General features: G+C 38.2%; 10 protein-coding genes across 10 annotated transcripts; 5 read left to right on the forward strand and 5 right to left on the reverse strand.

Moving 5' to 3' along the window:
• Positions 1–413: 413 nt before the first annotated feature.
• On the forward strand, positions 414–1,028 carry L201_000508 (uncharacterized protein; the record flags this gene model as incomplete). The annotated part of the gene is made up of 3 exons (XM_066216308.1): positions 414–468; positions 558–851; positions 916–1,028. 3 exons carry the CDS (start codon positions 414–416, stop codon positions 1,026–1,028), a joined length of 462 nt encoding a protein of 153 aa, XP_066072405.1.
• A 396-nt stretch (positions 1,029–1,424) lies between these two features.
• L201_000509 (uncharacterized protein) lies at positions 1,425–2,593 on the reverse strand (the record flags this gene model as incomplete). The annotated part of the gene is made up of 7 exons (XM_066216309.1): positions 1,425–1,457; positions 1,530–1,623; positions 1,719–1,799; positions 1,878–1,914; positions 2,019–2,194; positions 2,275–2,395; positions 2,506–2,593. The coding sequence occupies 7 exons, from the start codon at positions 2,591–2,593 to the stop codon at positions 1,425–1,427; spliced, it is 630 nt and encodes a 209-aa protein (XP_066072406.1).
• A 919-nt stretch (positions 2,594–3,512) lies between these two features.
• On the forward strand, positions 3,513–4,678 carry L201_000510 (uncharacterized protein; the record flags this gene model as incomplete). Its single annotated transcript, XM_066216310.1, has 4 exons — positions 3,513–3,573; positions 3,663–3,904; positions 4,106–4,247; positions 4,347–4,678. 4 exons carry the CDS (start codon positions 3,513–3,515, stop codon positions 4,676–4,678), a joined length of 777 nt encoding a protein of 258 aa, XP_066072407.1.
• Positions 4,679–5,317: 639 nt separating this feature from the next.
• L201_000511 (uncharacterized protein) lies at positions 5,318–7,689 on the reverse strand (the record flags this gene model as incomplete). The annotated part of the gene is made up of 13 exons (XM_066216311.1): positions 5,318–5,473; positions 5,548–5,635; positions 5,709–5,805; positions 5,857–5,862; positions 5,930–6,016; positions 6,094–6,216; positions 6,366–6,459; positions 6,534–6,730; positions 6,792–6,897; positions 6,962–7,056; positions 7,138–7,337; positions 7,431–7,559; positions 7,613–7,689. The coding sequence occupies 13 exons, from the start codon at positions 7,687–7,689 to the stop codon at positions 5,318–5,320; spliced, it is 1,455 nt and encodes a 484-aa protein (XP_066072408.1).
• Positions 7,690–9,106: 1,417 nt separating this feature from the next.
• L201_000512 (uncharacterized protein) lies at positions 9,107–10,213 on the reverse strand (the record flags this gene model as incomplete). Its single annotated transcript, XM_066216312.1, has 4 exons — positions 9,107–9,471; positions 9,568–9,702; positions 9,777–10,008; positions 10,079–10,213. The coding sequence occupies 4 exons, from the start codon at positions 10,211–10,213 to the stop codon at positions 9,107–9,109; spliced, it is 867 nt and encodes a 288-aa protein (XP_066072409.1).
• A 610-nt stretch (positions 10,214–10,823) lies between these two features.
• L201_000513 (uncharacterized protein) lies at positions 10,824–12,001 on the forward strand (the record flags this gene model as incomplete). The annotated part of the gene is made up of 6 exons (XM_066216313.1): positions 10,824–10,916; positions 10,979–11,080; positions 11,139–11,274; positions 11,343–11,477; positions 11,548–11,819; positions 11,900–12,001. The coding sequence occupies 6 exons, from the start codon at positions 10,824–10,826 to the stop codon at positions 11,999–12,001; spliced, it is 840 nt and encodes a 279-aa protein (XP_066072410.1).
• Positions 12,002–14,058: 2,057 nt separating this feature from the next.
• Positions 14,059–15,732, forward strand: L201_000514 (uncharacterized protein; the record flags this gene model as incomplete). Its single annotated transcript, XM_066216314.1, has 5 exons — positions 14,059–14,229; positions 14,284–14,545; positions 14,608–14,799; positions 14,853–15,247; positions 15,301–15,732. 5 exons carry the CDS (start codon positions 14,059–14,061, stop codon positions 15,730–15,732), a joined length of 1,452 nt encoding a protein of 483 aa, XP_066072411.1.
• A 2,424-nt stretch (positions 15,733–18,156) lies between these two features.
• On the reverse strand, positions 18,157–20,320 carry L201_000515 (uncharacterized protein; the record flags this gene model as incomplete). The annotated part of the gene is made up of 5 exons (XM_066216315.1): positions 18,157–18,386; positions 18,459–18,706; positions 18,770–18,946; positions 19,015–19,463; positions 19,532–20,320. The coding sequence occupies 5 exons, from the start codon at positions 20,318–20,320 to the stop codon at positions 18,157–18,159; spliced, it is 1,893 nt and encodes a 630-aa protein (XP_066072412.1).
• A 1,276-nt stretch (positions 20,321–21,596) lies between these two features.
• Positions 21,597–22,629, forward strand: L201_000516 (uncharacterized protein; the record flags this gene model as incomplete). Its single annotated transcript, XM_066216316.1, has 2 exons — positions 21,597–22,087; positions 22,191–22,629. 2 exons carry the CDS (start codon positions 21,597–21,599, stop codon positions 22,627–22,629), a joined length of 930 nt encoding a protein of 309 aa, XP_066072413.1.
• Positions 22,630–22,765: 136 nt separating this feature from the next.
• Positions 22,766–24,845, reverse strand: L201_000517 (uncharacterized protein; the record flags this gene model as incomplete). The annotated part of the gene is made up of 8 exons (XM_066216317.1): positions 22,766–22,999; positions 23,070–23,265; positions 23,344–23,621; positions 23,718–24,089; positions 24,165–24,226; positions 24,302–24,382; positions 24,457–24,637; positions 24,714–24,845. 8 exons carry the CDS (start codon positions 24,843–24,845, stop codon positions 22,766–22,768), a joined length of 1,536 nt encoding a protein of 511 aa, XP_066072414.1.
• Between the last annotated feature and the right edge of the window lie 59 nt (positions 24,846–24,904).

Raw genomic sequence — 24,904 nt, forward strand, 5'->3', positions numbered from 1 at the left:
TGATATCTGATAAAAGTTGTCTCACTTCCCAATAATTTACTTTCTTTGGTCTACCTCATTCATTCATTTAACATACCTACCTACACCTTCTTTTCACTTGATTCTTATCAAACTATTCCAATAATTCCCATTTTCTCATTTTCTTCATATGATAAAGTTGCGCTAGCTCGCTTTCTACTACCTCCATATCCTGATTATTTCATTTAGCTGCGCTGAATAAAACTTTTACATACACACATCGTTGATCGATTCTCCTTATCTGTAAATCACTTACTAATTAATCAGCTTAATATATCTCAAACTATATAATCCATCTCCTTCCGTTCGCTGGTCGTCCGTTTCAATCAATACTTCTATCAATTTTAATAACTCAAACACATCAACACACTCTCAGAATCCTCAATAACATCAAAATGCGAACATCAACATTCTTATTAGCCTTGGGTCTTTTCACATCTGTTTTAGCTGGTAAGTTTGATTTAGTCTCAAACAACTTCTCTCTGATTTGAAAAGTCTTGTTTATCAATTCCTAACTTTATCGTTTCTCTGAAAATTAGCTCCAGTAGCACAACCAAATTCTCCAGTATTATATACTAAAGATCCCTTATCTATTCATCGAAGATCTGAAATTCCTTCTGAAAATTTTGAGAATACAGATTTAACACCTGAATTTCAAGCTGAAATTGATTCTTCATCTTCATCTTTATCTTCGTCATCAGCTATAACAGCAACGACAGCTGCAACGGAACCAGCAGAGGATGCATGTAATGAAGTTTGTGGTGTGAAAAGAGTTGAAGGAGCTAAATCTGAAAGAGAAGCTTTATGTTCTTCAGAAGGTTTATTAGCTACTCGTAAGTATCTAAAATATCCTTCATCTATGCCGCAATCATGCTGATTTTAGCATTTGTGAACCAGTTCAATGTGCACAATGTATAGATCAAACTTGGCCTGATACTTCATACGATGATTCAGCTATGGCAGAATATGAGAGAATAGTTTCCGCTTGTGATGCTTCTCCACAACTGTAAGGATCCTCCCACTCTGTGATTGTCCATACAGGATGATCGTTTTCTAACCCGTGCTTTCTTCCAAAACCCTTAGAGCTTTCAAAGTACGAAAACACGATTAAATCCAAATAACTCGGATATCTCGCTTCCCTTTACACTCTCTTCAACACTCGGATTGATCGTTACCAGAAGAGCTAGTGAAGATTTAATCTATGAACGCTTTCCGATAGTATGGCGCTTCTCGATTTAAACAAGAAATGCTGGATCATTTCTTTAGAATAGCCTTTTTAAGAGAAATCAGAATATAGTCCATCGGCAATTCCAAATCAATGGATGGAACCTTGTTTTAGTCAAACACGTTAGAGACAGTCTATAGAGTCTTTTATATGTACAGATAAGCAAATTGAATATTTCCTATCATGAATGTCTTTTAAGATTGGCTGCACTTTGCTATTGAAAGCGGTTTATGATGATCAAGTCACTAACATACTTGAATCACAGAAGAAAATACAGGAAACAAACGCATAATCCGAAAATTCCTTCTAAGCCCATCGATATGTTTAGCCCACAAGGGGCACCCGATATGGTAATAGGCTTAGGAATTCCAGTAGGAGGCCTTATAAAGGAGATTATGAAGATTAGCTAAACAAAAACAACTCACAACGCTGTTTCGCTGGTGAGAAGAGGTAATAACCATAGTGATGCACTTACATAAAAGCTTGAACTCGTGGTACACCAGTCGTTATCATGTTCTTGGCCTTATCAGCGATTTTTGACGCATCGAATTGTTCGCTATATCAGTGACCCACAAATATGAGTTACAACTTCCGTTCAGTCACCTCAACAACGGACATATATGTCAAAGCTCACCTATCAGCTTGAACGACAATATAATCTAAATCGACCCCTATGAGAAATGATAGGAATTTTCAGCGATATATCACATGGTTACACTATCGATATTGGCGGTCTTTCAACGGCTGCTTTCTCATGTACGAATCTCATACTCACAAGTCAAGGTTTCATCAACATTATCATGATCACCTTCATTGATCAAAATTAAAGTATGATCCCCTGAATCTAAATCGCCACTTGAATACATGACTTGTTGAAAAACATCAGGCTCTTTTTGACCATTTATATACTGTTTTTCTGATGCATCTAATGAGATTGAAAAATATCCGTGACTAAAGTGTAAATTTGAAATTCCATTCAGTCATTCAGTCATCTTATCATTTTAAAATAACTTGATGAATCTAGAATTCACTTAGCTCTAAAAGCACCAAAAACCCAAATTGATCCACCATTCCAATGTAATACTGCCGTATCTCCTACTAAAGTAGAAGCATGAAAAGTCGTATTTGAATATTGTGTTACAAGTGGATCACCTGTATTAGTGCAAGTTTGGAGTTAGTTCGGCGCATTCGACGCGTTTATTACAGTCGCTATAGGATACTATGGAAGGGTTCAATTAGGTATAGTCGTGCTGTTCATTCACCTTTGTGTATATCACCATCCCAATTACCGATATATAGTATTGCTGGAGATGTATCATCTAGAGTCACATTGGGCAATAAGGTGGACATGTCGAAGTTACTGTAATTCTAGCAGGTAGAAGCGAAGAGCTAGCTATGTACATCTACGGAGTCGTTAGTACAGTACTGAATTTCCTGCCATTCATTGGTCATTTGTGCATGATATCCACACAGAGATTCATGGTGAGCTAGGCGGTAGAAATAAGTGTCTAATTGCCTACAAAGGAGCGTCGAATGCGGTTGTTTAAGGAGGCCAATTCCTATCAGTAATTTGAGTAAACTTGATACTTGATTACTTGATAGCATTCCTTTGAACCAAAGGACTGTCTTTATGGGCAATGCCCTATGGAGGAGAACGATCTTGAGATAACTTGTCGAGTATATTGTATAAGAAATTCAGCTTCAACTCAATGAAGCAGTACTTGTACTGTTTTGAGTGTGTCGGATCATCCACTCGTGTTTAGGTAATTGTTATTCATGGACCTTTTGTAAGTGTTTGTATATGGTGGGCTGATGATATATAATATATATCCAGACATGTAATGTTCCTGTTTGATGAATCATGTACAGTCATGCACAGACCCCATTGCCAAGCTGAATAAAGTGATCTGTGCACAGCACTAAAATGTTTAAAACTTTAGGTTGTTTGGTTCTCCTTGACTACGGCTGTGCGAGTGTGTGCGGGTCTGTGCGCTGTGTTAATAATGTATACAGTACGCGGTTATAACAAAATTACCGAATTGAGCTCGCGGAGGAACGTTAAAATGACAATCTGATCCGTGCAGTTCATCAATTTGTCCTTTGTTCATTCCACAGACACAGACAATTATATATCATATTTACATATGATCTAGTTTGTCTAGTCATCAATACATCTTGTCATCAGTCAATGATAGTTGTCGTATGACCTATCTGCGTGCAAAACAATCGAAACCATTATTCATATATATACAGGGGGAAGCACATCAGTATGACATCTTCAAGAGCACTAAAGAGATTCGTCTTCCTTTTATGCCTTGGCATCACATCTGGTAAGTCTGATTGAATTACATGATCAACCTTCGCCTTTGTGTAACCGCATCGGAATCCTTCAATGCTGATTCATTGTCAACATATTCAGTACTCTCGCAGGATGACTCGACATCGTTATTAACGATACAGACCTCACCTCCTGAACCGGTGACATCTACTACACCATTCTCCCTTTCTGCTAGAAGCTCTACGGTATCAGGTAGCTCAAGCGGGAGTAATACCGTAACATCATCTGCTGCATCTTCGACTTCAATCTCATCTCCATCTTCAGGATCAGGATTCCCAGAAAACTGTGCTGGTAATTGCTCAGCTATTTCAACCGCTTTAAGTGTAAGTTGATATTTTCACCTACTTTACCTCTTATTCTTTCAACAGAGTCACAATCTTCATCATTATGGTCTTTGGGTAATTTTTTCTGAAAATATGTTGGACCATCTGGAGATGTCAATGGTAGACAATGTATCTGTGTAGATGAACCGGAATTAGCTATGAAAGTGATACCCGCTAACGATCAAAACTCACTTCCAATAGTCATGCGGCGCAGGTGATGCTCTTAATACAACTTGTCTATGTACACCTGAGGTCGAAACGGGCTATGTATCTTGTTTACAATGTGCATTGAGTTTAACACCTAGGGAAAACGAAAGAAGGGTGTATCAATCGATACTAGATTGTAAGTTGTGCTGCTTATTGTATTGAGCAATTTCTTCTCGCAGTTGATCCGCTTAAAACAAACAGGATGTCGACTGATTTCTCTGTTTTGTCAATATAGCCTATATAAATCAATGTGCTCTAGCATCACCTTCACCAGTGACATTACCTAATATGACAATAACATTACCTTCGACCGCCAATACATCTATATCAGGCTCATCATCTAAATCCAATTCTTCCTCTGTCAGCTCAACATCATCTTCAATATCGCAAAGTCAATCTAGTATATCATCCACTTCATCAACTATAACACCTTCAGCAAGTAGTGTACCAAGTTCGTCTTCTACACCAGGGAATTCAGGCTCGCAGAGGAGAACAAATAATAATGCTATGATGTCTATTGGTTTAGCTGGTGTGGTTGGAGCTGTGATTGCAGCTGCCGCTATATAGTATCTGAGATTATGACTCGGATTTTTAGGAAAGAAGAAGATCGTATCAAGGCATTCAACCTAATGTAATATAACATAATATAATAAACTATAGTCGTTCACTGCTGTAAAAGCTTATACAAATTCGATTTCCCGTGATTAGGTTTATCAATAATACTTGCATCCTTATAATCATCAACTTTATGCATAACCAATGTTTCAGAAATCACAAATATCGATTAGCATACTCTGATCATCTTTCAAGAGGATAAAACCTAAATGAACGACTCTTGCGTACGTTATCAATCGTCTTGGACTTGTTATATAATGGTAAGCGAAATTAGCAAAATGATCTTCGTTACTAAGGTTTGGCGCTATTTGATATATAGACAAATTGAATTGAACATCTGGATAACCCATTACAAATCACCAATAATTAGACTAAAACTCAACTCGACAAAATATACAAATAACGATTGAATCCCTTTTTTCCCTTTGCTTCCGAAGTATACCATACAACTGAACCTAGTCATTTCAGCTCATTTGCTTTCCTCTCTACATTTCATTTCTTTCTTTTCGTACTCCTCCTCACCTGCTCTACCTAAAATCAATTGATCTATTTTTCTAGACATGCGTCTACATATGAAGATTTTGGAATTGTTTAGAGTACATAAGTGAAGGCTTTGTTTTGCATATCAGTTTCATCTTTCCAAGCGTTATATTCATCGTGGTCTTCAACTTCAACAGGATGCTCGGAAGCGTATTTGGCAGCTTTTCGTTGAAGCACTTTGATGTAGAGGTAGTAAGTCAAGATAAGCTAGAACGGAACGTATATTTATATTAGCATTTTATTCTTGAATGATCAATTAATAGTACTTATCGCAAACCCACCAATATAGCAATACAGTAGCAAATTAACATTCCTACTACACCAGCTGTATAAGCTGGGGCCTGTTTGGCTTTGAAAGTTTGTGGACCGCTAGATCAGTATACACATGATCAGTCAGCAAGTTATACATCAAGGATCAACCGCATGACAAATTACGACTTACATGATATTACCACACAAATAGCCAACATAAGCTATACCATAAACAACGGTTTTCTTACTATGTCCACCAGTATTGGCAGCAACTACAGTATTCATCACTACATATGGCGCCCAGAAGAAATAAACCAACATGAGAGACGCCAATCAACCGCCAACTGTCGGAGGAGATCGTCAAAATCAGCAATCAACCTTGACTCGATTGTATGTATAAAAAGAACCTACCATTAGTTCGAGGAATAACATGTAACAGGATTGTGGCTAATAACGGTACACAACAAGCTGAAATTGCTGTGAGACATCTTTGGCCAGCTGTATACGCAAGGAATGCAATATTATTTAGTTTACTTTCTCAAACTACAAACATTTTCAGAAAGAACATTACTTACTCTTCATTGCAATAACAGAAAATACGAGAGAAGAGATATATGAGATGAAACCTGTTGGAACTGACATCAAAGTGGCATTTCGTTGAGAAAATCCTAAAGATGCGACGATAATAGAGTAGAAGGCTAAAAAGTACCCCACTGTCAGTATGATATTCTAAGATGGAGTCAAAGTATAGGATTTAGAACATACTGAGGATACCACTGTCTATAACATATAAGCTTGATTAGCTTATGTATTCTCTGATGGATACTATTTTCACTTTGGGACTTACTTGGTACATTCAAGCAAACATTGATGAAGAAGATCAACCAAGTTTTAGGATCATACAGAGCTTCTCTTGCTTGATGCCATTTAAAAGTTTTATTCTGACCAGGAACCAATCAGTATATCAGACTAGACTTAATCGAATATGCATCTTCAGAAGGTATTGAAAACTTACAATAACACCAATTTTGTTATCTTGTAATCTTCTGATAGCAATGACTTTTTGTCTAGGTATCAACCACCAAGCACTATAAGGTGCATCAGGCAAGAAAACAAGCATGATACCACCAGTTATAAGTGTAATAGTCCCAATCAAGATATATAACAGTTGCCACGGCTTGATACCGGCATTTGTAAGGTGAGAGCATGCGTCTAATGTACAATTGCAAGTTAGTCATTTCCCTCATTACTTCAAAGGATAATGTAGACTGACATGACAAAAGACCATTGATCAGAGATGATAAAGTACTGAAAACGATAGCTGTTCTGAAAACAACTTCTTTTCTTGTATACCAAGTTGCGATAAGTAAAGTGAAAGCCTATGTGATGGAAAGCGTCAGTCAGACAATAACCCTAACATAGACTCTACATTGGATGACTTACGGGGAAGGTCAAAGCTTCGAACAAACCTAACATAAATCGACATATAGCTAATCCAGCGAAATTGTGGCAGGCGGCATGACATATGGATATGATACCTGCAAAGTATACCATGAAGTATGAAGTCAGATATGTATGCCATCTCTATGGAAAACGGGTCAGATGGTGTCACCACTTACCCCAAATAGCGACGTTGGCACCGATAATTCTTCCAGTAAGATATCTTTGCATAAGATATAAAGCTGGGAACACTGATGGTAAAGAACCAAAGAAGATAAGGGAGGATGACCATGAATAGGTACTACCAGTTAAATGAAGATCGGTTCGTAATCCCATAACAGCAGCTGTACCTAAAGCTACTTTATCTGTTGCACCCATGCTATTTGACAGTATAAGATATGTATGTAAAGTATCAGTCAATGTCGATGGTTACAAATTGGTGTTGGAAACAAAAGTGGCGTTTATCACTTACACAAGTGCAACAAACATCATAGGTAAGATGATCCAATCTACCTTTCGGACTAAAGCACGCTCTTCTTCAGGTGTCCAAGGTGCAAATAGTTCATCTGCATTTTCGCCTCTTCTGGCTTGCGCTAAAAATCTACCTGCATTATCAAGATTTTCATCGTTTACATCAACATCTTGAACATCAACTTTTGAGTAGGGATCTTCTCTTCATCATGCCCATCAACTACAGTAGTGATTATAGCGTTATCTTTATTATCAGACATTATGATTCCAAGGTTGATAATCAGGAAGTAGGGATAATCGTATGAAAGAAAGAGAGATATACATGCTTTCTATGCAATTTAGAGCCACTTTATATACCTTTCTAAATTGACATCAACCCTTATCTATAATTGAACTAAATAGTATTAAGCATCACATGACGATAGGAGTCAATGAACTATTTCGGAAAATGAACTTCCCTTGTTATTTTAACCATAATTAGGGTACCCCGAGGGGTATCTGTCATCGGAATCTACGGAGTCCGAAATACTTTAACTGCTTCACAGAAAGACACGTACTCCCACTTTGACAGATTAAACATTATCCAACGCTATATCCACCAATAGCAGACAGTGTTATCTCGTTGTACCATTGTAGTGGTATACTAGGTGCCTCAGGTTTACGTCAATTTAGGGTTATGGTGAGACGATCGAGAGATCTATATACATTGTCATAAATGGTAATAAAGCGTATTCGGATATTTCCTGGGTCGCCACATATGATGTATAATACCAATACGGCTTAGCTTGATTATCACTGTACCATAAATAGATATCCTATTTGAGAACGTTTTCATATTATACCTTTCGGTATATCTGTTCTGCTTAAAGCTTATCTCTGTTAAAAGCACTGATGTTCGCATTTCCGACAAGCGCTCTCCATACCTGTTCTTGATGTTTCCTTATCATCGAGAGGCTTTCCTATCAATGGGAGTGGGCGGCTATCATATCTTTGGGTAGCCCAAACTGATAAGAAAGAGCGCTGTTGCTTGATATGCGTTTGACTGGATCGAGACCCCAACGACATTCAGTGATCTGCAAATGTGGCAGAGCATTATAATCTCGTACCTTACTAAGATATTTTAGATACTGTATGTACTCTACTACCGGATCATGTTGTATTACTGATAACGAGTATGCATATACGTCTATATCTGTCTATAAGCTTGTATAATGTATTACAATATGTATAATAGTACAATAAGGATATCTAAGCAGCTCGACGAAGGTCGCGGATACTAGTCTAAGTAAAATTTTACAGTACTACTTAATGCTTACGTAATCCAACAGATCAAACTCACAGGCTCTGGATATATGATTACGATCATTTGTTATTTCATCCAAAAATGAAGCTGAAGGCGAAAACGCTGTAGACCAACCTTCATGTCTCGTGTTTCTTACGATCTGTCCTAGTTCCTAACTATCGATATGAGTGAGTTCACAATAAATTTGGCTTTTATGCCCAATCCACTAAAAACTAGGTTGCTGCATGCTGGTACATAGATAGGCTTGACGCTGAATGCACCACTATATCATGACAGTACAAAAAAAAACTGATCCTAATCGTCTATATATAATATAACAAGAAACTATATGTCCATTATATGATCTATGAATAATCTATGTTTTGTTATCTTTTTTATACTTTATAATCGCCACCAGTTTCGTGATCTATCCATTCAAACATTTCTTGAGCTTGGAAGAAAGCTTCATCTTCACCACCATGAGAAGCGAAAACAGCTTCTATATCATTTTGATTTATGCTTGTTGGATTTCCAAGAGCGTCTGACATTAATTGTGATTCACATAATTGTTCCAATCTAACAAAATATGCTACGGCAGCATCAACTGATTGAGCAGCTGATAATATACCATGATTTTGTAATATAACGCCTTTTCCATGTGGTCCTAATGCTTCACATATTCGAATACCTTCTTCATCATCTAAAACGATACCACCAAAGTTGCCATACAATTTTACTGTATCGGCAAATTGAGCGGCATCTAAAATCATCCAAAATCAAAGATAAGAAGAAAGCAGTATTATCGTTAGCATCAAGTCTCGATAGGGTCACATCATCAACAAGACATGAAACTCACCATGAGAAGCAATATCTACGTTTCTACCAAGTACACTGAAAGCTCTACCGAAAGTGGTGTGCGAGTGAGCAGCAGCGTGAATATCAGGTCGTCTGGCATGAACAGCACCGTGAATGGCGAAACCAGCGGCGTTATCTATAGATGTAGTCAGTCACCATCTTTTGAGGACGAAGCAAAGGAAAAAAAACGTTGAAAAGGCTTGCACTTACAGATTTGACCATCACCTGGTTTACCAGTGTTTTCCAATATATTTCCATCATGATCAATCAACAATAAGTCAGATACTGTCATAAGGTCGAACGCTACACCATATGGGTTGACCCAGAAAGCATGTGGGTTTACAGCATCTCTGACAGTGATATGACCAGCCACACCTTCATCAAAACCTAATTTTGAGAAGAGTCTGAATGCTGCTGCTAATCGTTCTTTTTGGTATTTTCGCTAAATAGTTACAATTCTATCAGCTTTAGTGGAAAAAGACACTGAAGCTGGAGAACATTTTATCACTTACTTCTTCATACTTGTTTTCGAACACTGGAGGAGTATATTTCTTTGATCTGGGAGCAGCAGCACCACCTCTCAATCTGAGTTTAGGGTTGGAGGAGGTTGAAGCTGAGGTAGCGGTTTGTGTTAAAGTAGTGGCCATTTTTATTATATCTTTCAAGGTATTTTTGGAATTTTCAGATGAGTGTGTCGAATATAGAAGTATGGGTGATATGTTGCAGAAAGAGTCGACATGATGAATGGTCTTTAAAGGTAATACAGCTATGGCAAATATCATGAAAGAATGACGGGTATTCAAACGAAAAAATATCATTTCATTGCATGATGATCGTCTAATTTCCAAGATAAGAGAGGTCGATCCGTGCGGGAAATGTAAATCCGAGAAAATTCAATGGATTTCCGACGTTTTTACGCAATTTCATCGGTATCGCACCGAAGATTATTGTAAAAACATCCAATAATTTCCACAATTTTTCGATTCGGTTCGTTATCAATCAATATGTTCAACGGCCCAACGGATCAGCGAGGAAACCCACGGCCAATCCCTTGTTGTCAAGATGAAGTTATTAAGGAGATGTGACTATAATTTTCAGTAGAAATAGATAAGAGATTCCCTTCACCTATTCAACAGTATCTATCACTTTGCCCCATAATTCGAATTAGTTACAGTCCCATCTTTCCACTGAAACTATCATAACACCACTTATCACTTCTCTAATAATCACTACTATTACCTGAAATACTTGTTAAAAATGGCTATCGAAGTAGAAGCAAACCCAGATTACAGTACAGGTGAAAAACCTAAAGTCAGACGATTCAGAAGAGCTGCGCCACCAACTTTCCCAGTAAGTCGCGAGACACCGTCAGAAACATCAAAGGAGAAGTTTACTGATGATTGTCTGACCAGGATGCACAAACGGAGAAAGTTTATCGAAGAGGAAGACTTGCTATGGCTTGTCGAGTCGTTGCTGCCCAAGGCTGGGGTATAGGATGTTCAATGCAACTTTCAGTAAGTTCAGCCGACCGGTTGCATGAAAAGAGAAGATTCTGACTAACTAGGTTCACAGTCTCGAGATCCCCTTGATCCAACCACCATATGGGTTCACCCTGCTGGAAAAGCCCTTGCTGCTATGAAATCATCAGATTTGATACAAGTGAAAATCTCTACCGGAGAAGTAGTTGAAAACGATTCGGAATGGGGCTGTAAGTTTATTGGGCTCTCTTATAACAATGTCCTCTCGCTAGATTGCTGACCTGCTGTGATTCGTTAGATGATTTGAACGCTGTAGCCATCCATCGTGCGATATATCAAGCTAGACCAGAAATTGGTGCTGTCATACAAGGCAATACCCCACACGCTAGATCCTTCTCAATGCAAAACAGACCTTTAGAAATGATTGTTCAAGGTATGTTTCACTCACAAAACTCATATTTGTGGCGGTAGAATGCAGCTAATAACATTTTTCTCCCTTTTAGATTCGTGTACATTTTACAATAAGTTCAACCGATTACCTTTCTCAGTTGGACAAAATGCTTTAGATAATCCTCAAGCTGTATCGGATTGTTTGAAGGATGGTAAAGGATTTGTTATGGAAAACAGAGGTATTCTTTTATGTGGTGCAACTATCGAATGTCCAATCAGTTATTATATTAGAATGGAATCTCTTTGTCAGATTCAACTCCTTGCTGAAGCTGCTGTTAAAGGTAGAGGTGGTGATTTAGTAAGAGTTGGTGAACAAGAAGTACAAGTGAGTCACTCAAGTCTTTCATGGCATTGCCCCCCTGCCTTATCTAACGCTTCAAGACACTGATCCTCCTCTCTTCACAGTTCACTTTCGATAATTCTGGTTCTGAACATCACGCCTGGCTGATGGCTATGCCTTACTTTGCTCGTCAAGACAAGTTGACTGGTGGTGCTACCGTTATCTAGTTACTTTGATCAATTTGCGGCATAGAAGTTGATTATATAGAATTATCGTTGTTTTCTGGTATCATCGCACCCTAGAGTTGGATTGTTGTTCTGCAGTATCTACTTTCTCTTCATTTGATCTCTTATGCAGTTAGTTATACAAACCAGCTATATGACTTGATGTTATAAGCACACGCCCAATCACTTTTTGATCTCACTTGATTTGATCAAGTGTAGGAGCCGTAGTTCTCCGAGCAGCTGTCATCAGAATGCTGTCCCTGCTGCATTCGACGAGGACATAGTTCCTCGGCCAGAACAATATTGATTTTAGCAAAGGACTTGACGAGGAAGGGGTAAGTGAACAGACTAATCCCAGCAACTAGCCTACTATTAGCTCAGCACACATTAGATCGAGGGACAACGAGAGCCCGAAACCTTCGTGGAGCCCGCCTTGCGCGAGAGGCCATTCATTGAAAATACAACTTCGTGCGTGCATGGCATCCAGCATCATTTTACCTAACCAGACATCAATTGACACATTAGACATGTTCTGCAGACCATTCTTACAGTGGTTTGAATTTGTCAGTTGTGCCTCAGGAGGCGGTACGAGTAATGAGACGACAAGAACATTTTCTGGGTCGGTAAAGTACGGATGGGCGACATATCCACTCCAACCTTTGTGTGTGACGACAAAGTGATACACTAGACTGTTCCGCTTTTACCCTGCTGAAGCACCCACAAAGCTCTGAAGGGAGAAGGTCTTGATTCCAGACAAAGAAGAATCAATATTGTTGACGCTTTCACACACGTCAGCGACTTGTTGTGTTCCTTCCTTTCAGGATGGCATTACACTGTGGCTTCGTGCTAACCCCTAATTGCAATCAACCACTTGTCCAATTCGTCATCAACATATCCACCTCGCTTAACATTCCTTTGTCAATGACGGTGTGATGCTGTTTGTTGGCGTTTACCCCGTTCTAGTCAACCCAGCTGGTTTACAGATGAGGATGCATACAATTTCAATCTGTGTTCTTTTCCTGAAACTTGATTAATCGCAAGGACCCCCGTAAGTTGCAGCTAAACTAGCCAGGACCCCAACCCACATCATCTAGTGTATTTTCTGTTTGTGGACATCTATGTATAAACAGACGACCATCTGTTTTACAATCATCTTTCGGTAGTAATCTCCGAATACAAATACACATACATGTATATTCTTCAGTGTTGTATATTGGAAAAACCCTTGCGACCTTCCGCCAACTGTGCATTTCCAATTTGATTTCGCCTCTTCCGGGAAAATCGAAAAAAGACAGTTTTTTTGATATTCCCATGTGGAACATGCGGCAGTGGTTTATCCTAGTGACCTTTTTGTGTCCTATAGCTAACTCCTCTCATTCCTTTCTATGCAGCAGTCTTTTTCTAATCCTCTGCTAAGATTTCCGATTTTAATACGTAAGTCGCGAGTGGGAAAAGCTGTATGTAAACCGTAAATAGACCAAGAAAACCCGTACTTTATGGCCGGGCTTGGTCAAATGTGTAAAGTCCCTTGTTTCTCCACGGGGTCTAAGACAATTCGATCCTGAGATCTGCATCGCTTACAAAGATAACTTATCTTTTGAATTCCCTTTATTTATCTGCTGCTGCCCGGCCTGCCTTTCATTGAAGGGGTTATGCGGGGATTGATGAATATATTTGATACGAAAAAGGTGAAACTAAGCTAATCTCCGATAAGATAATAACCCTTTCTTCTTTCATTTAAAATCGAATACTGAAAGATGAATCCCTTACGTTGCTACGTCATCCTCTTGACGGATTATGGATATCCGAGCGTAACGAGTACAACTTCTTCTATGTCTTTTCATCAGCTTATACAGTGGTTTCGTCTGAAACATGATCTTATTGGTTTGTATCGGGAAATATACATTCTACGAGGCTAAAGTCATTCCATCTGACATCTGATCGGTGAATTCTGTATATAAAGATACATATGTTCCAACTCTTAGTCTCTTTTCTCTCTTTTTTTTTCTTCCATGGACTCTTCCAAAAGTCAACAAACATAAACAACTAATAAGCACACAATGACAACAGAATACGTTAACGAAAAAGAAATGAGTAAGACAGATGACAACATAGAATTGGGTGACCAATACAGAGAGAACCAAGTTCGAGTTGTCGAATCCAATGTTGAAGATACCAATTACGATGCCGTCTTTGGTGAAATGAATGAAGATGGTCCAAAATACCGAAATGTATGTTTCAAAAATACAATTATAATTGAAAATATGGCTAACGAATGAGAATAGGTCGGTTGGATCGGTACAGTGGCCCTCATGATGAAATCCATGATTGGTCTTGGTGTCTTATCCATTCCTTCAGTACTCGACACTTTGGGTATGATTCCAGGTATCATATGTCTTTTGGTTATTGCTGCTATGACCAGTTGGTCCAATTACGTCGTTGGTACCTTCAAACTCAACCACCGAGATTGCTACGGTATCGATGATGCTGGTAGAATCTTGTTCGGCAAAATCGGTCGTGAATTTTTCGCTGTTGCATATGTACTTTGTAAGTTTTTGGTCTCACTGAGTGCTCTGCCGTAAAATGGTAACGACGTATTCCTCTTTCAGACCAAACCTTCTGTGCAGGTTCTGGTATGTTGAGTATCTCAATTTCATTCAACGCCTTATCAGAACATGGAGCATGTACCGCCGTCTTCGTAGCTGTGGCAGCTATCATTGCCTTCTCCGTTTCAAGTATCCGAACTTTGGGTAAAATCTCATTTTTGGCTTGGATCGGTTTGGTATCAATCCTTGTAGCTAGTGAGTTGCTCAAAGATCCAATGGCGTTGTTCAATCGCTAATGCCTGACATAGTCTTTACACTTACTGTTTCGGTCGGAGTACAAGATCGACCAGCTGCTGCTCCCATTACGGCTGAACCATTCGAGAGTGATTTCAAATTATTCAATAAACCCACCTTTGTCAACGCTATCTCCGCAATCTCATCTTTGGTCTTCTCGTACGCCGGTACCCCATCATTCTTCCCCATCATTGCAGAAATGAAAGATCCGAGACGATACACCAGATCCTTGATTGTTTGTCAAACCGGTGTCACAATTACCTACTTGACTATCGGTATTGTCGTATACTACTTTTGTGGTTCTTTCGTCAGTTCACCTGCTCTTGGTTCAGCCGGTCCTCTCTTGAAGAAAGTCTGTTACGGTATTGCCTTACCAGGTCTTATCATGTCTACCACTCTTCTTACTCATGTAAGTTGGCATTCATATACCATAAACCTTGTCATCTGCTAATGTCCCCTCAGCTTCCCGCCAAATATCTTTTCCTCAGATTCCTCAGAGGATCTAAACATCTTACCTCAAACAGTGCTGTCCACTGGGGAACTTGGATCGGTTGTGTCGCCGGATGCGCTCTTTTCTCATACATCATCTCTTCAGCCATTCCAATCTTTGGTGGTCTCGTCTCCCTTATTGGTGCCCTTCTCGGTACTCTCATGTCAATGCAACCTATGGCCTGTATGTGGTTCTACGACAGCTGGGCTAAAGGAAAAGCCAATCCAACCAACAAATTCAGATTATTGGTCGGCTGGAATATCTCCATTATCGTTGTCGGTACTTTCCTTATGATAGCCGGTACCTACGGTTCTATCGTTGGTATCGCAGATAGTTTTAAGGCTGGTGATCATACCGGTGTATGGTCATGTGCCGATAACTCTGGTACAGTGAAATCAACTTAATGAAGAGGAAGATGATTTAGGAAGATTCTCGAAGATTCGAAAGATTGGGTCATCAATAGGTTTGAAAAGATAAAGACAAAGGAAATATATATATTTGGTTCGTTTCGCAATTTGGTTTGAAATCATTTTTTTGCTCTTGCCTTATGCTTTAGCTATTTGAGTATCTCGAAATAGTCTGGTTGTACGAAAACGGAAGTTACCTTAACATGATATGCATATGACCGTGCCATCAAACCGTATCATCTGGAACACATTTTTTGCGAATACTATGCTGCACATCTATTACTGGGTTAGATGACCTCTACAGCCAGTTCGCAACGTCAACGAAGCTGCACATTGCCAGGCTTGGCATGTCTATGCTGATGTGAAGAAACCTCTGAAAGGACTTATATCTCTATTTGTAATCCCTTGATGCAGATCTCAACAAGTGACTCTACATAACACCTCTTTGTAAAATTGCCATAACCTACTGTCAGTAGTTACTTCATGAAAGTGAGATAAGAGGAAGCAGTCTCATTTGGCAGAGTTCATACATAATAATGCAAGCTTGGTGAGGCCGAACGTGGCGGACAACTGTTCTCCTTGAAAATCGCGAAAGCAGATCTACAGATCTCTTGTATCGGTTCCTCTTGACTTGCGTCGTGCCTTTCCACATGACCAGCTTCCGATAAGTATCGAATCAATTGAGGTGGAATCAATCTAGAATAGGCACAGAGCAGGCAGAGTCTGTGAAGAACATTGCAATGGGCCAGCTGCAAATCGAAAGCAACTTTTCCTGGCTGATAAAATATCGTTCAGTGATCTTCAGGCGGCCTCTGAACTGCCGAGAGTGAAAGAAGTGTTTAAGGAGTATGTGCACTGCGATCAATTGCAGAGCATAAACCCGATGACAAAGAACAACAAGTCAATCGCTTGCTTCGACTATGAACACTGGTGCAAATGCTTGTGGCTGTAACATTCAGAATGACATGTCATGCATGATGAAAGCTCTCTTCTAAATCATATAGTGAATCTCTATCGCTGGTAGCAGATTCTACGAACAATTTTGGGGTGATGGAATCGGGTTTTGATTCTGAGAATAGCATGTCGAACGCTCAGCTCACGCGCTGATGCTTTTCAACATAAGCATACCACCATCCCTTCAACCCATGAAACCGCTGCATTTAGATTTCTTATTACATGTCCCCCAAATCTGCTAGAATACCAAACCTCTTCGTGGTTTTCTGACCCACATTTTGATCGACTTGTTTGCCAATGAGAAGTAGATTTGATTGTAAATAGATGGACGATCCCGATGTTCGACGGGCGGGCCTTGGATTGCTGCTCTGGTCAAGTGATAATGTAGGGGATTTAGATCACTAATGCTAAATATAACGATATACTGTATGCCGTTTTAATGATTCACATAACATGAAGCTGTCTTCGCTTCTCACAAGTCCAAGATTAAGATAATAAATCTCTTTTGCGATCGATCAATCACGAGATGATCAAGCAGATTTCCTATTTTGGCATGAACTACTCTTACAGGCTGTCGGTCTTCCACAAGTAAAGGTATCTCCATATTACAGCTTCATGGAAAAATGGACAGCTCACGCTGGCAAGCAGCAATACGGAAAAAGAACGCTGAACAAATCATCCACGGCAAAATGATCATCACGATCAGTAGTATTGTATAATTTCCAACTTTCATAGCCGTCTAATTACAGTATGTGGCGGTCAATAAGAAATCCGCCTATCCATTCAACGGAAATGCAGACCTTGGCTATCATCAACCTCGGTACCGATGTAAGTAACCAATATGGTAAATATCTCATGATCACATCTTTTGCACATCAGCTTTAAGTTCCATTGAAGTGAGTCAAAGGTGGCACACTAAATATCCCTGAATGCATATGAAATCCCTTTCCATTAAAGGTATCGTTATTTTGATCGATTGGAGCATAAAGGAGGTCGGTATTACCGCTGTCAACATCATTGCTATTAAACCTTATGAAATGTGAGATATGATTGGTGCAGCTCTTCTATCGATCAACCATCATTAGTAAATGAACTCCACTGACAAGTTTTTCTTTTATTGATTTACGGCCGAACTATTATGGCCAATCCTCAGAGCATGTGATATGGAAATCCGTACGATTCTGAAAAGGTTTTTAGGTTCTTCTTGCGTCCATTATGCATTCATCATCGACGAGCGATCGTTAAGATATCAAATAGCCACCAATCATATCGTACAGCACAGTAGCAATCCTATAATAACCAATCATCTCACCGGAAAAACCACCCAAAATATTTGATATGTATGTATGTAAATTATGTTTTTGGTACAAGTACAAATTGGAAGAAATATGAATGTTTGGCTTGGAAAATATGGCATTATGTATGATATCCTTTCCTTTTGTTTAGTTGTGTGATGTGGTTTCGAGTCTAACCGAGGAAACCTAGAGATAATCTTCGTCGGATTTCAGTTCCTACTCTTCTTCTTTCTACTGCTGCACCACCTGCACCTGTCATTAAAGATTTATTTTCAATAGCTCTTCTACCTAAGAAAGGTAAAGTCTCTTTTAATCTACCATATGCAATGAAAATCAATGACATTGGTGATTTACTTTCCTCGAATGCATTATGAATTTTATCTGATAAATCATCTCTCATTCCTAGAAAACATTCAAATTAAAATTAGTTTCTTTTGTTGTCTTAATTTGCGAAATGAAAGAAAATGAATTTACCATATAGTTGAGCGATACCAACCCTACCTAATACATCATTTTTCAATTTCAATTTACCAGTTGATGGAGATTTTGTAGCTAAACCTTCTTTTTCCAATACACTGAAAATTTCACTCAAGGAATCGGTATTATGAGTTCCGAAAATGATACTTAATGCCATTTTTGGTTCAACACCTTGTAATTGCCTTTTGAGTGTACTGAGAATAGTTTGAATACATTGATTATAGCATGCGTCGGTCTTTGATTTTCTGTAAGGTCAAACCCTGTGTCAGCATTCTCAACTATAAACACAGGGATGAGATTAAACTCACTCTGGCCAGACCGGTCCATTACCTACGTTGCCCTTGAGTTTCCACGATTTTTGTTCTTTGACTATGTAGCCACCTCTAACTTGCTTCATACCAAGAGCATAACCGTTATCCTCTGCATGTTGAAGAGCGGCAGCTAAGAGATGAGGTTGCCTTTGCAAGTAACACTGATAAGACCCGCTAAAATGGAAAATGGTATCGTTAATTCCATTATTCCCACAAATGAGATGATATTTTTGAGTACTTACTAAATGACAGGACCGTTCCAAGGAGTAGAAATAGTTTCCAGGTGATTTTCAGGTGTGAATGGTTTATTGTATTTCATGGAGAGTAATCTGACATAACCGTCTAAAGCAGGTTCATAATAAGATTCCTCAGCATCAAGAATTAATCTGACACCGTTTCGTCTTGCTCGATCCGCTAAAGAATCCAATCTATCCCAAAGCAGCTTCAATTTTTCCATATCACTTGGAATGACTCCTGGATCATCATCATGAATACCCATTCTAGGTACGATATGTCTGTATGATTCGTAAACTGATGTGTCGGAAGATGTTGGTATTAAAACCATTTCATCTGCATCGGATGGACATCCTGGGAAAGGTACATTAAGTTCTAAACCCTCGTTATGAACGGCTCTAATCCGGTGAAGCGTGTTTGATGCTCGTATAAGAACGTTTGAATCGATTAAACCGGTCTATGGAAAAAAAGACGGTGTCAATAAATAGTAGATAGTTTATCTGTTTTTTAGGTCCGGTGACTTACAACTTTCAAAGCGAAAGCTGAACTACCTTTATCCCAACCTTCAGCATGCATTCTTTGTTCCAAAGTACCTTGAACATCTAAAGCTCTTTCAACTTCATGAAATCTTTCTAGTTCAATTGAAGTTAAATCTAATTTTTCCACTGTATCAGCTTCTGCAGAATAATTTAAAGCTGAACCAACATTTTTTTTTCTTAATTTTTCCATTACTGGAGCACATTCTAAAGCAGTTTCACCTGGAATAAATTGTGCGAAAAATGTAATTCTTACTATAAATTCAACTAATTTTGATACACCTGGAATAGGTGAATGTAATAAACTATCTAAAACTTTTGGTGATGAATCAACTAATGAAGGTATACCTAATGCTGTCCAAACTAAATATGATCTTAATAAAGTTATCGCAGATACATCATGAATAGAATATTTTTGTTTGACTTTGGGTCCGCCCTTTTCATCTTGCAAAAGATCACTTGATGTAGTAGCAGTAGTATCGTCACCTAACATTGCAATACCTACTGCAGATAATGATACAGTGGCAACACCAATTGCTGATGTCTTCTTCCAAGATCGTTTACCATTACTTTTATTGGATGAACCATCTTGATTATTACCACTTTTACTATTTGATTGATGTCTTTGTTGTTGTTGCTGGTTGATAGACAGATATCGTCGAGCTATATATGATGTTTGTGTTTGGTTTAATTTGATTGAATTGGTTAATCGGTATGAAACTGATTGCGATGAACGAGCGATATTTGGTAAACGGGTTAAAAAGGAGTTTGATGCCATTTCACAGGTTATAGTGTCAAAAGAAAGTGGTTATAGAGTAAAGAGATCAAGGAATGTGAGATGTATAGAGGGAAGAGGGAGAGAGGATGTTAAAAATACTTTTTTGTATATCACCTCCCTTTTGAATGATCTTGTATTGTTATGTATTTTATAGTTTTTTGGTGAGTAATACAGTATGCACGTATAATTGTGATTTTAAGTGAGCATTTTCTTCTGCTTAAGAAGGTTTATGTATGAAGGGGATTATATAATATATGGTGATAACATGGGATATGCATCTCTTGTTTTGAAAGTACAGTAGTACGAGTAGTGAATGGGATTTACGAAGATAAGAGGTTAAGCGGGGCATTGGGGTAATAATTTGGTTTTTTTTCCTTTCTGCGCGTTATAACCTTACCCTGGAAAATATCGCCGTAAGCCGATAATCAAACGTAAATCAACAGACCTCTCAATGTAGTCTCGAAACTTTGATTCATCAGCTGATAAGGCTCAAGATCAGAACTGTAAAGAAGCGAAGTTGTTATAAAGCAAAAAACGGTATGGAGAAATGCTTGGAAATAACATAAAACGGGAAATGGTTGGAGATTGGGATTTACACAGCTAATTTCAAACCGACAGCAACCGATAATAATCGATAGTAACTTGTAAACATTCTGGACCATATTCTAGCATACAACCATTGGACTATCGGTAATCATAATCAAAGGATTTCCTCATAAAAGCTTACTACAGTGGTACATCAAATATACACAACGCGCATCAGTCCCAAGGGTCAGGGACGATCAACTCGGAATTGATGGAATTGATGGGAATTTAAATTCCGATCAAATAAGATAAACTTACTGATCGTTCCTGAGACCAGAGAAATCCGGCAATTCCTTTAACTTTAGCGAACCTGCGTGTATCAAACCATCAAAGTGTAGATTGTAACTCCAAATTTCTGTATCTTTCATGCTATGCTGATATCGATAATTATCAAGTAACAACGTCAAAACCGGTCCGGCACTAATAGATACCTTGTTCGCGGATATCCGAAAGATTGTACTGTAGCTGCTTCAATATCTCGATAACCATCCTTGTTTTCTCGGTTAATTCGAGATATACTCATAAATCAGATATTACACAAATTAACCAACAGAAAGAAGCATCCAACTTTGCGTTCATCAAGAAAATTACAGAATTCTTACCCATTTAGCGCTGCAGATACATTCAAACAGCCACTACCGACATACTTTCGCTCAAAATACTCAAGAACATCTTCACTAGAAAAGCCAATATGCACGTCTTGTTAACAGGATCAGCAGGTGTTGTAGGATCATCAACATTGGCATATTTCCTTGAGCAAGGACATAAAGTTACAGCTTTGGATATAATACCTTTACCAACTATAATAACAGATACGTTCCCTAAAGGATATGAAGCCAACTTGAACCCATATGTGATAGATTTAAAAGATATCAGAAAATTAGAAGCAATAATTGAAGAATCTATTGAGAAAATTGGTAAATTTGATGGTTGTGTACATATAGGTGGTATACCAAATCCATTAAGTCATGAACCAACTTTTGTTTATAATACAAACGTAACAACAAATTATAATATACTTCAAACATGTGTGAAATATGATATAAAAAGGATAGTACAAGCTACTTCAGTCAATGGTTATGGGATGAGTTTCTGTCCACCAGGTCATAAATATTGGGATGAATTACCTGTAACTGAACAAACTACACCTTATCCAGAAGATCCATACGCAACTTCTAAAATGTGAGTGATGAGTTTGGATATATTTGTTAATCGGTTCCTTGGGGCAATTAGTTATATAAGGAGATATTGCTAATTATATTTTTATACTTTTTGGTTAATATAGTTGTTGTGAAATTCAAGCTTCAGCAATAACAAGATATTATCCAGAATTTCGAGTGGCTTCATTAAGATATCACATGTGTAAACCAAATTATAAAGATTCATCGAATTTTTCAAGAATGCAATCATTATGGGGATGGGTATCATTAGAAAGTTGTGCAAGAGCTGCTTTATTAGGTTTAACTTCACAAGGTTGGAAAGGTCATGAAACTTTTATTTTAGCTTCAAATGATATTGTTTGGGATGGAAATTTAGATCAAACAGAAAGATTTACAGGTGAAAAAGTTTCATCATTAGATTTATTAGAATATAGTTGGAAAGGTAGATATGATGAATCTAAATTAAATAGACAATGGTGGGCAAATAATCCAAGAAGAGGTTTTTGGGATACAACAAAAGCTCAAAAAGTTTTAGGTTGGTCTCATGATGACAATTGTCCTTGATTCAGGATCTATATATTACACAAAACCCAAATCACTCGATGAAACTGTCAAAATCGATAAGCATAATCAATGCATAGAGTATACATATACATAAATCATTTGCTTTACCTGTCTCTGATAGGTGGAATCACAATCCCTATGCCTTGCCATCATCTTCAGCTTTACGCTTCTGTGGTAGATGACCTTCAGCAATCTTGAGCGCAGAATGTAATATTCTCTTTTCACCTAGTCGTACTATCGCAGCGTAACATTTTCGCAACTGCTTCGTGCTGATTTCTTCATTACCCTCTATCGTGGTTGGTAAAGCTGTTGAAGCTGACGGACGAGGAATGTGATCTGCTTTTATCGATTTAATCACAACTAGATCAGACTATTCAACGGAATCCGGGTTAGCTAAACAATCTTTTTCATTTATATCATGAAGTTCGTCTTCGATTTACCTGTATATCACCCGAATATTTCGATAATCTATTCTGTATAGCATCCACAATGATAGCAGCAACATCATTGTCGATTGTTGTAGTTGGTAACTTGTTCTTCTTTTTAGCTCTCAACCATTCATGATCATATAGCAATAATCGTATAAAACCAATCAAGGCTTCATCAATTTCAGGTGAAAGAGTCAATGGGAACATACTATAGAGTTCGCTTCATCAGTAAAGAAGCTTGATTTCAAGCGTGCGGGAAAAAAAATGGGAGATGGGATTGACTTACTCTTCCTGACCTTCTTCCAACCACCAATCGACTCTTTTACTTATTTTAGATTCCCATTTCTCATTGATTTTATCTTTACCTAATACCTTTTTAACAGATTCCACTATTGCTGTACCATCAATCAAAACTTCATCACCTGGATTACCATAATACCATTCACCATCCACTTGATCTTCCTTTTTAAGTAGATCTATCAACTCTTGAGGTAATGGAAGTATATCGACATGGCCGTATTTACGAAGTAATTCCGAATTTGGTGGTGAAGCATATGTGTTGTACTATCAATCACGGAACCGAATCAGCTCTGTTGAAACCTGACCTCTATTTTACAGTTCAACATGACGAAAATAGACCAAAATGCATTTTCGACTCACGATTTGTTCATCCTTATTTATCAATTTAGTTGATTTCATCGTAAATCCTTTTTTAGTCCAAGGCGTATCTTTTTTGATTTTTTCATTTGTATATAAATTTGCATTATCTCTTTCATAAGCTGCATTTAACATATCTGCAAATGGAATCATTACAGCTATTTCTTCGCCATCTTCTTCGTATTCATCATCATCATCATCACTGAAATCACTTTCATCGTCACCGTTATCATTATTATTTTGAGGTTCTAATGCTAGTCTTGTAAATCGTAATAATGGAACAGTGAACGATCTTGAAAGTATACGTGATCCATGTAAATGGAATGAAGATAATGAATGATGTTGGGACGATTCAGGGAAGAGTTCTGGGTGAGCCTGGCAAAGTGAAGCATTGTCAAATGTCAATGACAAGAATATCATTATTGATTCTGTTAGTATTTCCACACTCACCTTGATTATAGGTAAGAGAGTCTCGTTATATTCCTGTTCTGCGTCTTCTTTACCTATACGATCTAATGATTGAATAGAAGAGTGAGTAAATCAAGCTGTTAGTTTGCAACAAGGATGAAATGTACATAGTAACTCACCTTCAATATCGGTTCCTATTAATTCCTTTCTTTCATCTTCATCCCATAACATTGGTGTATCAAATTCGACAGGCATATTTGCTGTAATCAGTTGCGAAATCAGACAACTTTCGAGATCAGTCTTCTGCACTGTGGACCAAGGTCGACTAACTCACCTAAATAACCAGACCAAGGACTATCGATACCTCTTTCACTTTCCCACATCATACATAAAATCAATTGACACCAACCATGATTCAATTTTTCCCATTCTTCTTCTGTTAGATGTTTTGATAATTCTGATGAATGAGATGAAAGGATTAATGAATCTGGTATATGGAATAAAGGTATATCTTCCTAAAGCAAAACATCACAGAGAAAGGTAAGAGCGTCAATTCTTGTGTATCATCAGCAATAAATGAAAATCGCTCACAGGGACTGATTCAAGTGCTACAGCTCCATAACCCATTCCAGAAAATGGTTTCAAACCTATATATTTCTCGTCATACCATCCTCCAGCACCCTTGAACCACTGTAAGAATTCGGTACCATTAAAGGCGTTCATTCTATCTACTTTTGTTGAGCTTACTTTGTGATGGTCTGAATGGATATTGTGTGTTAAGA

This window comes from Kwoniella dendrophila, chromosome 1, assembly GCF_036810415.1.
Source record: "Kwoniella dendrophila CBS 6074 chromosome 1, complete sequence".
Lineage (NCBI taxonomy): Eukaryota > Fungi > Basidiomycota > Tremellomycetes > Tremellales > Cryptococcaceae > Kwoniella > Kwoniella dendrophila.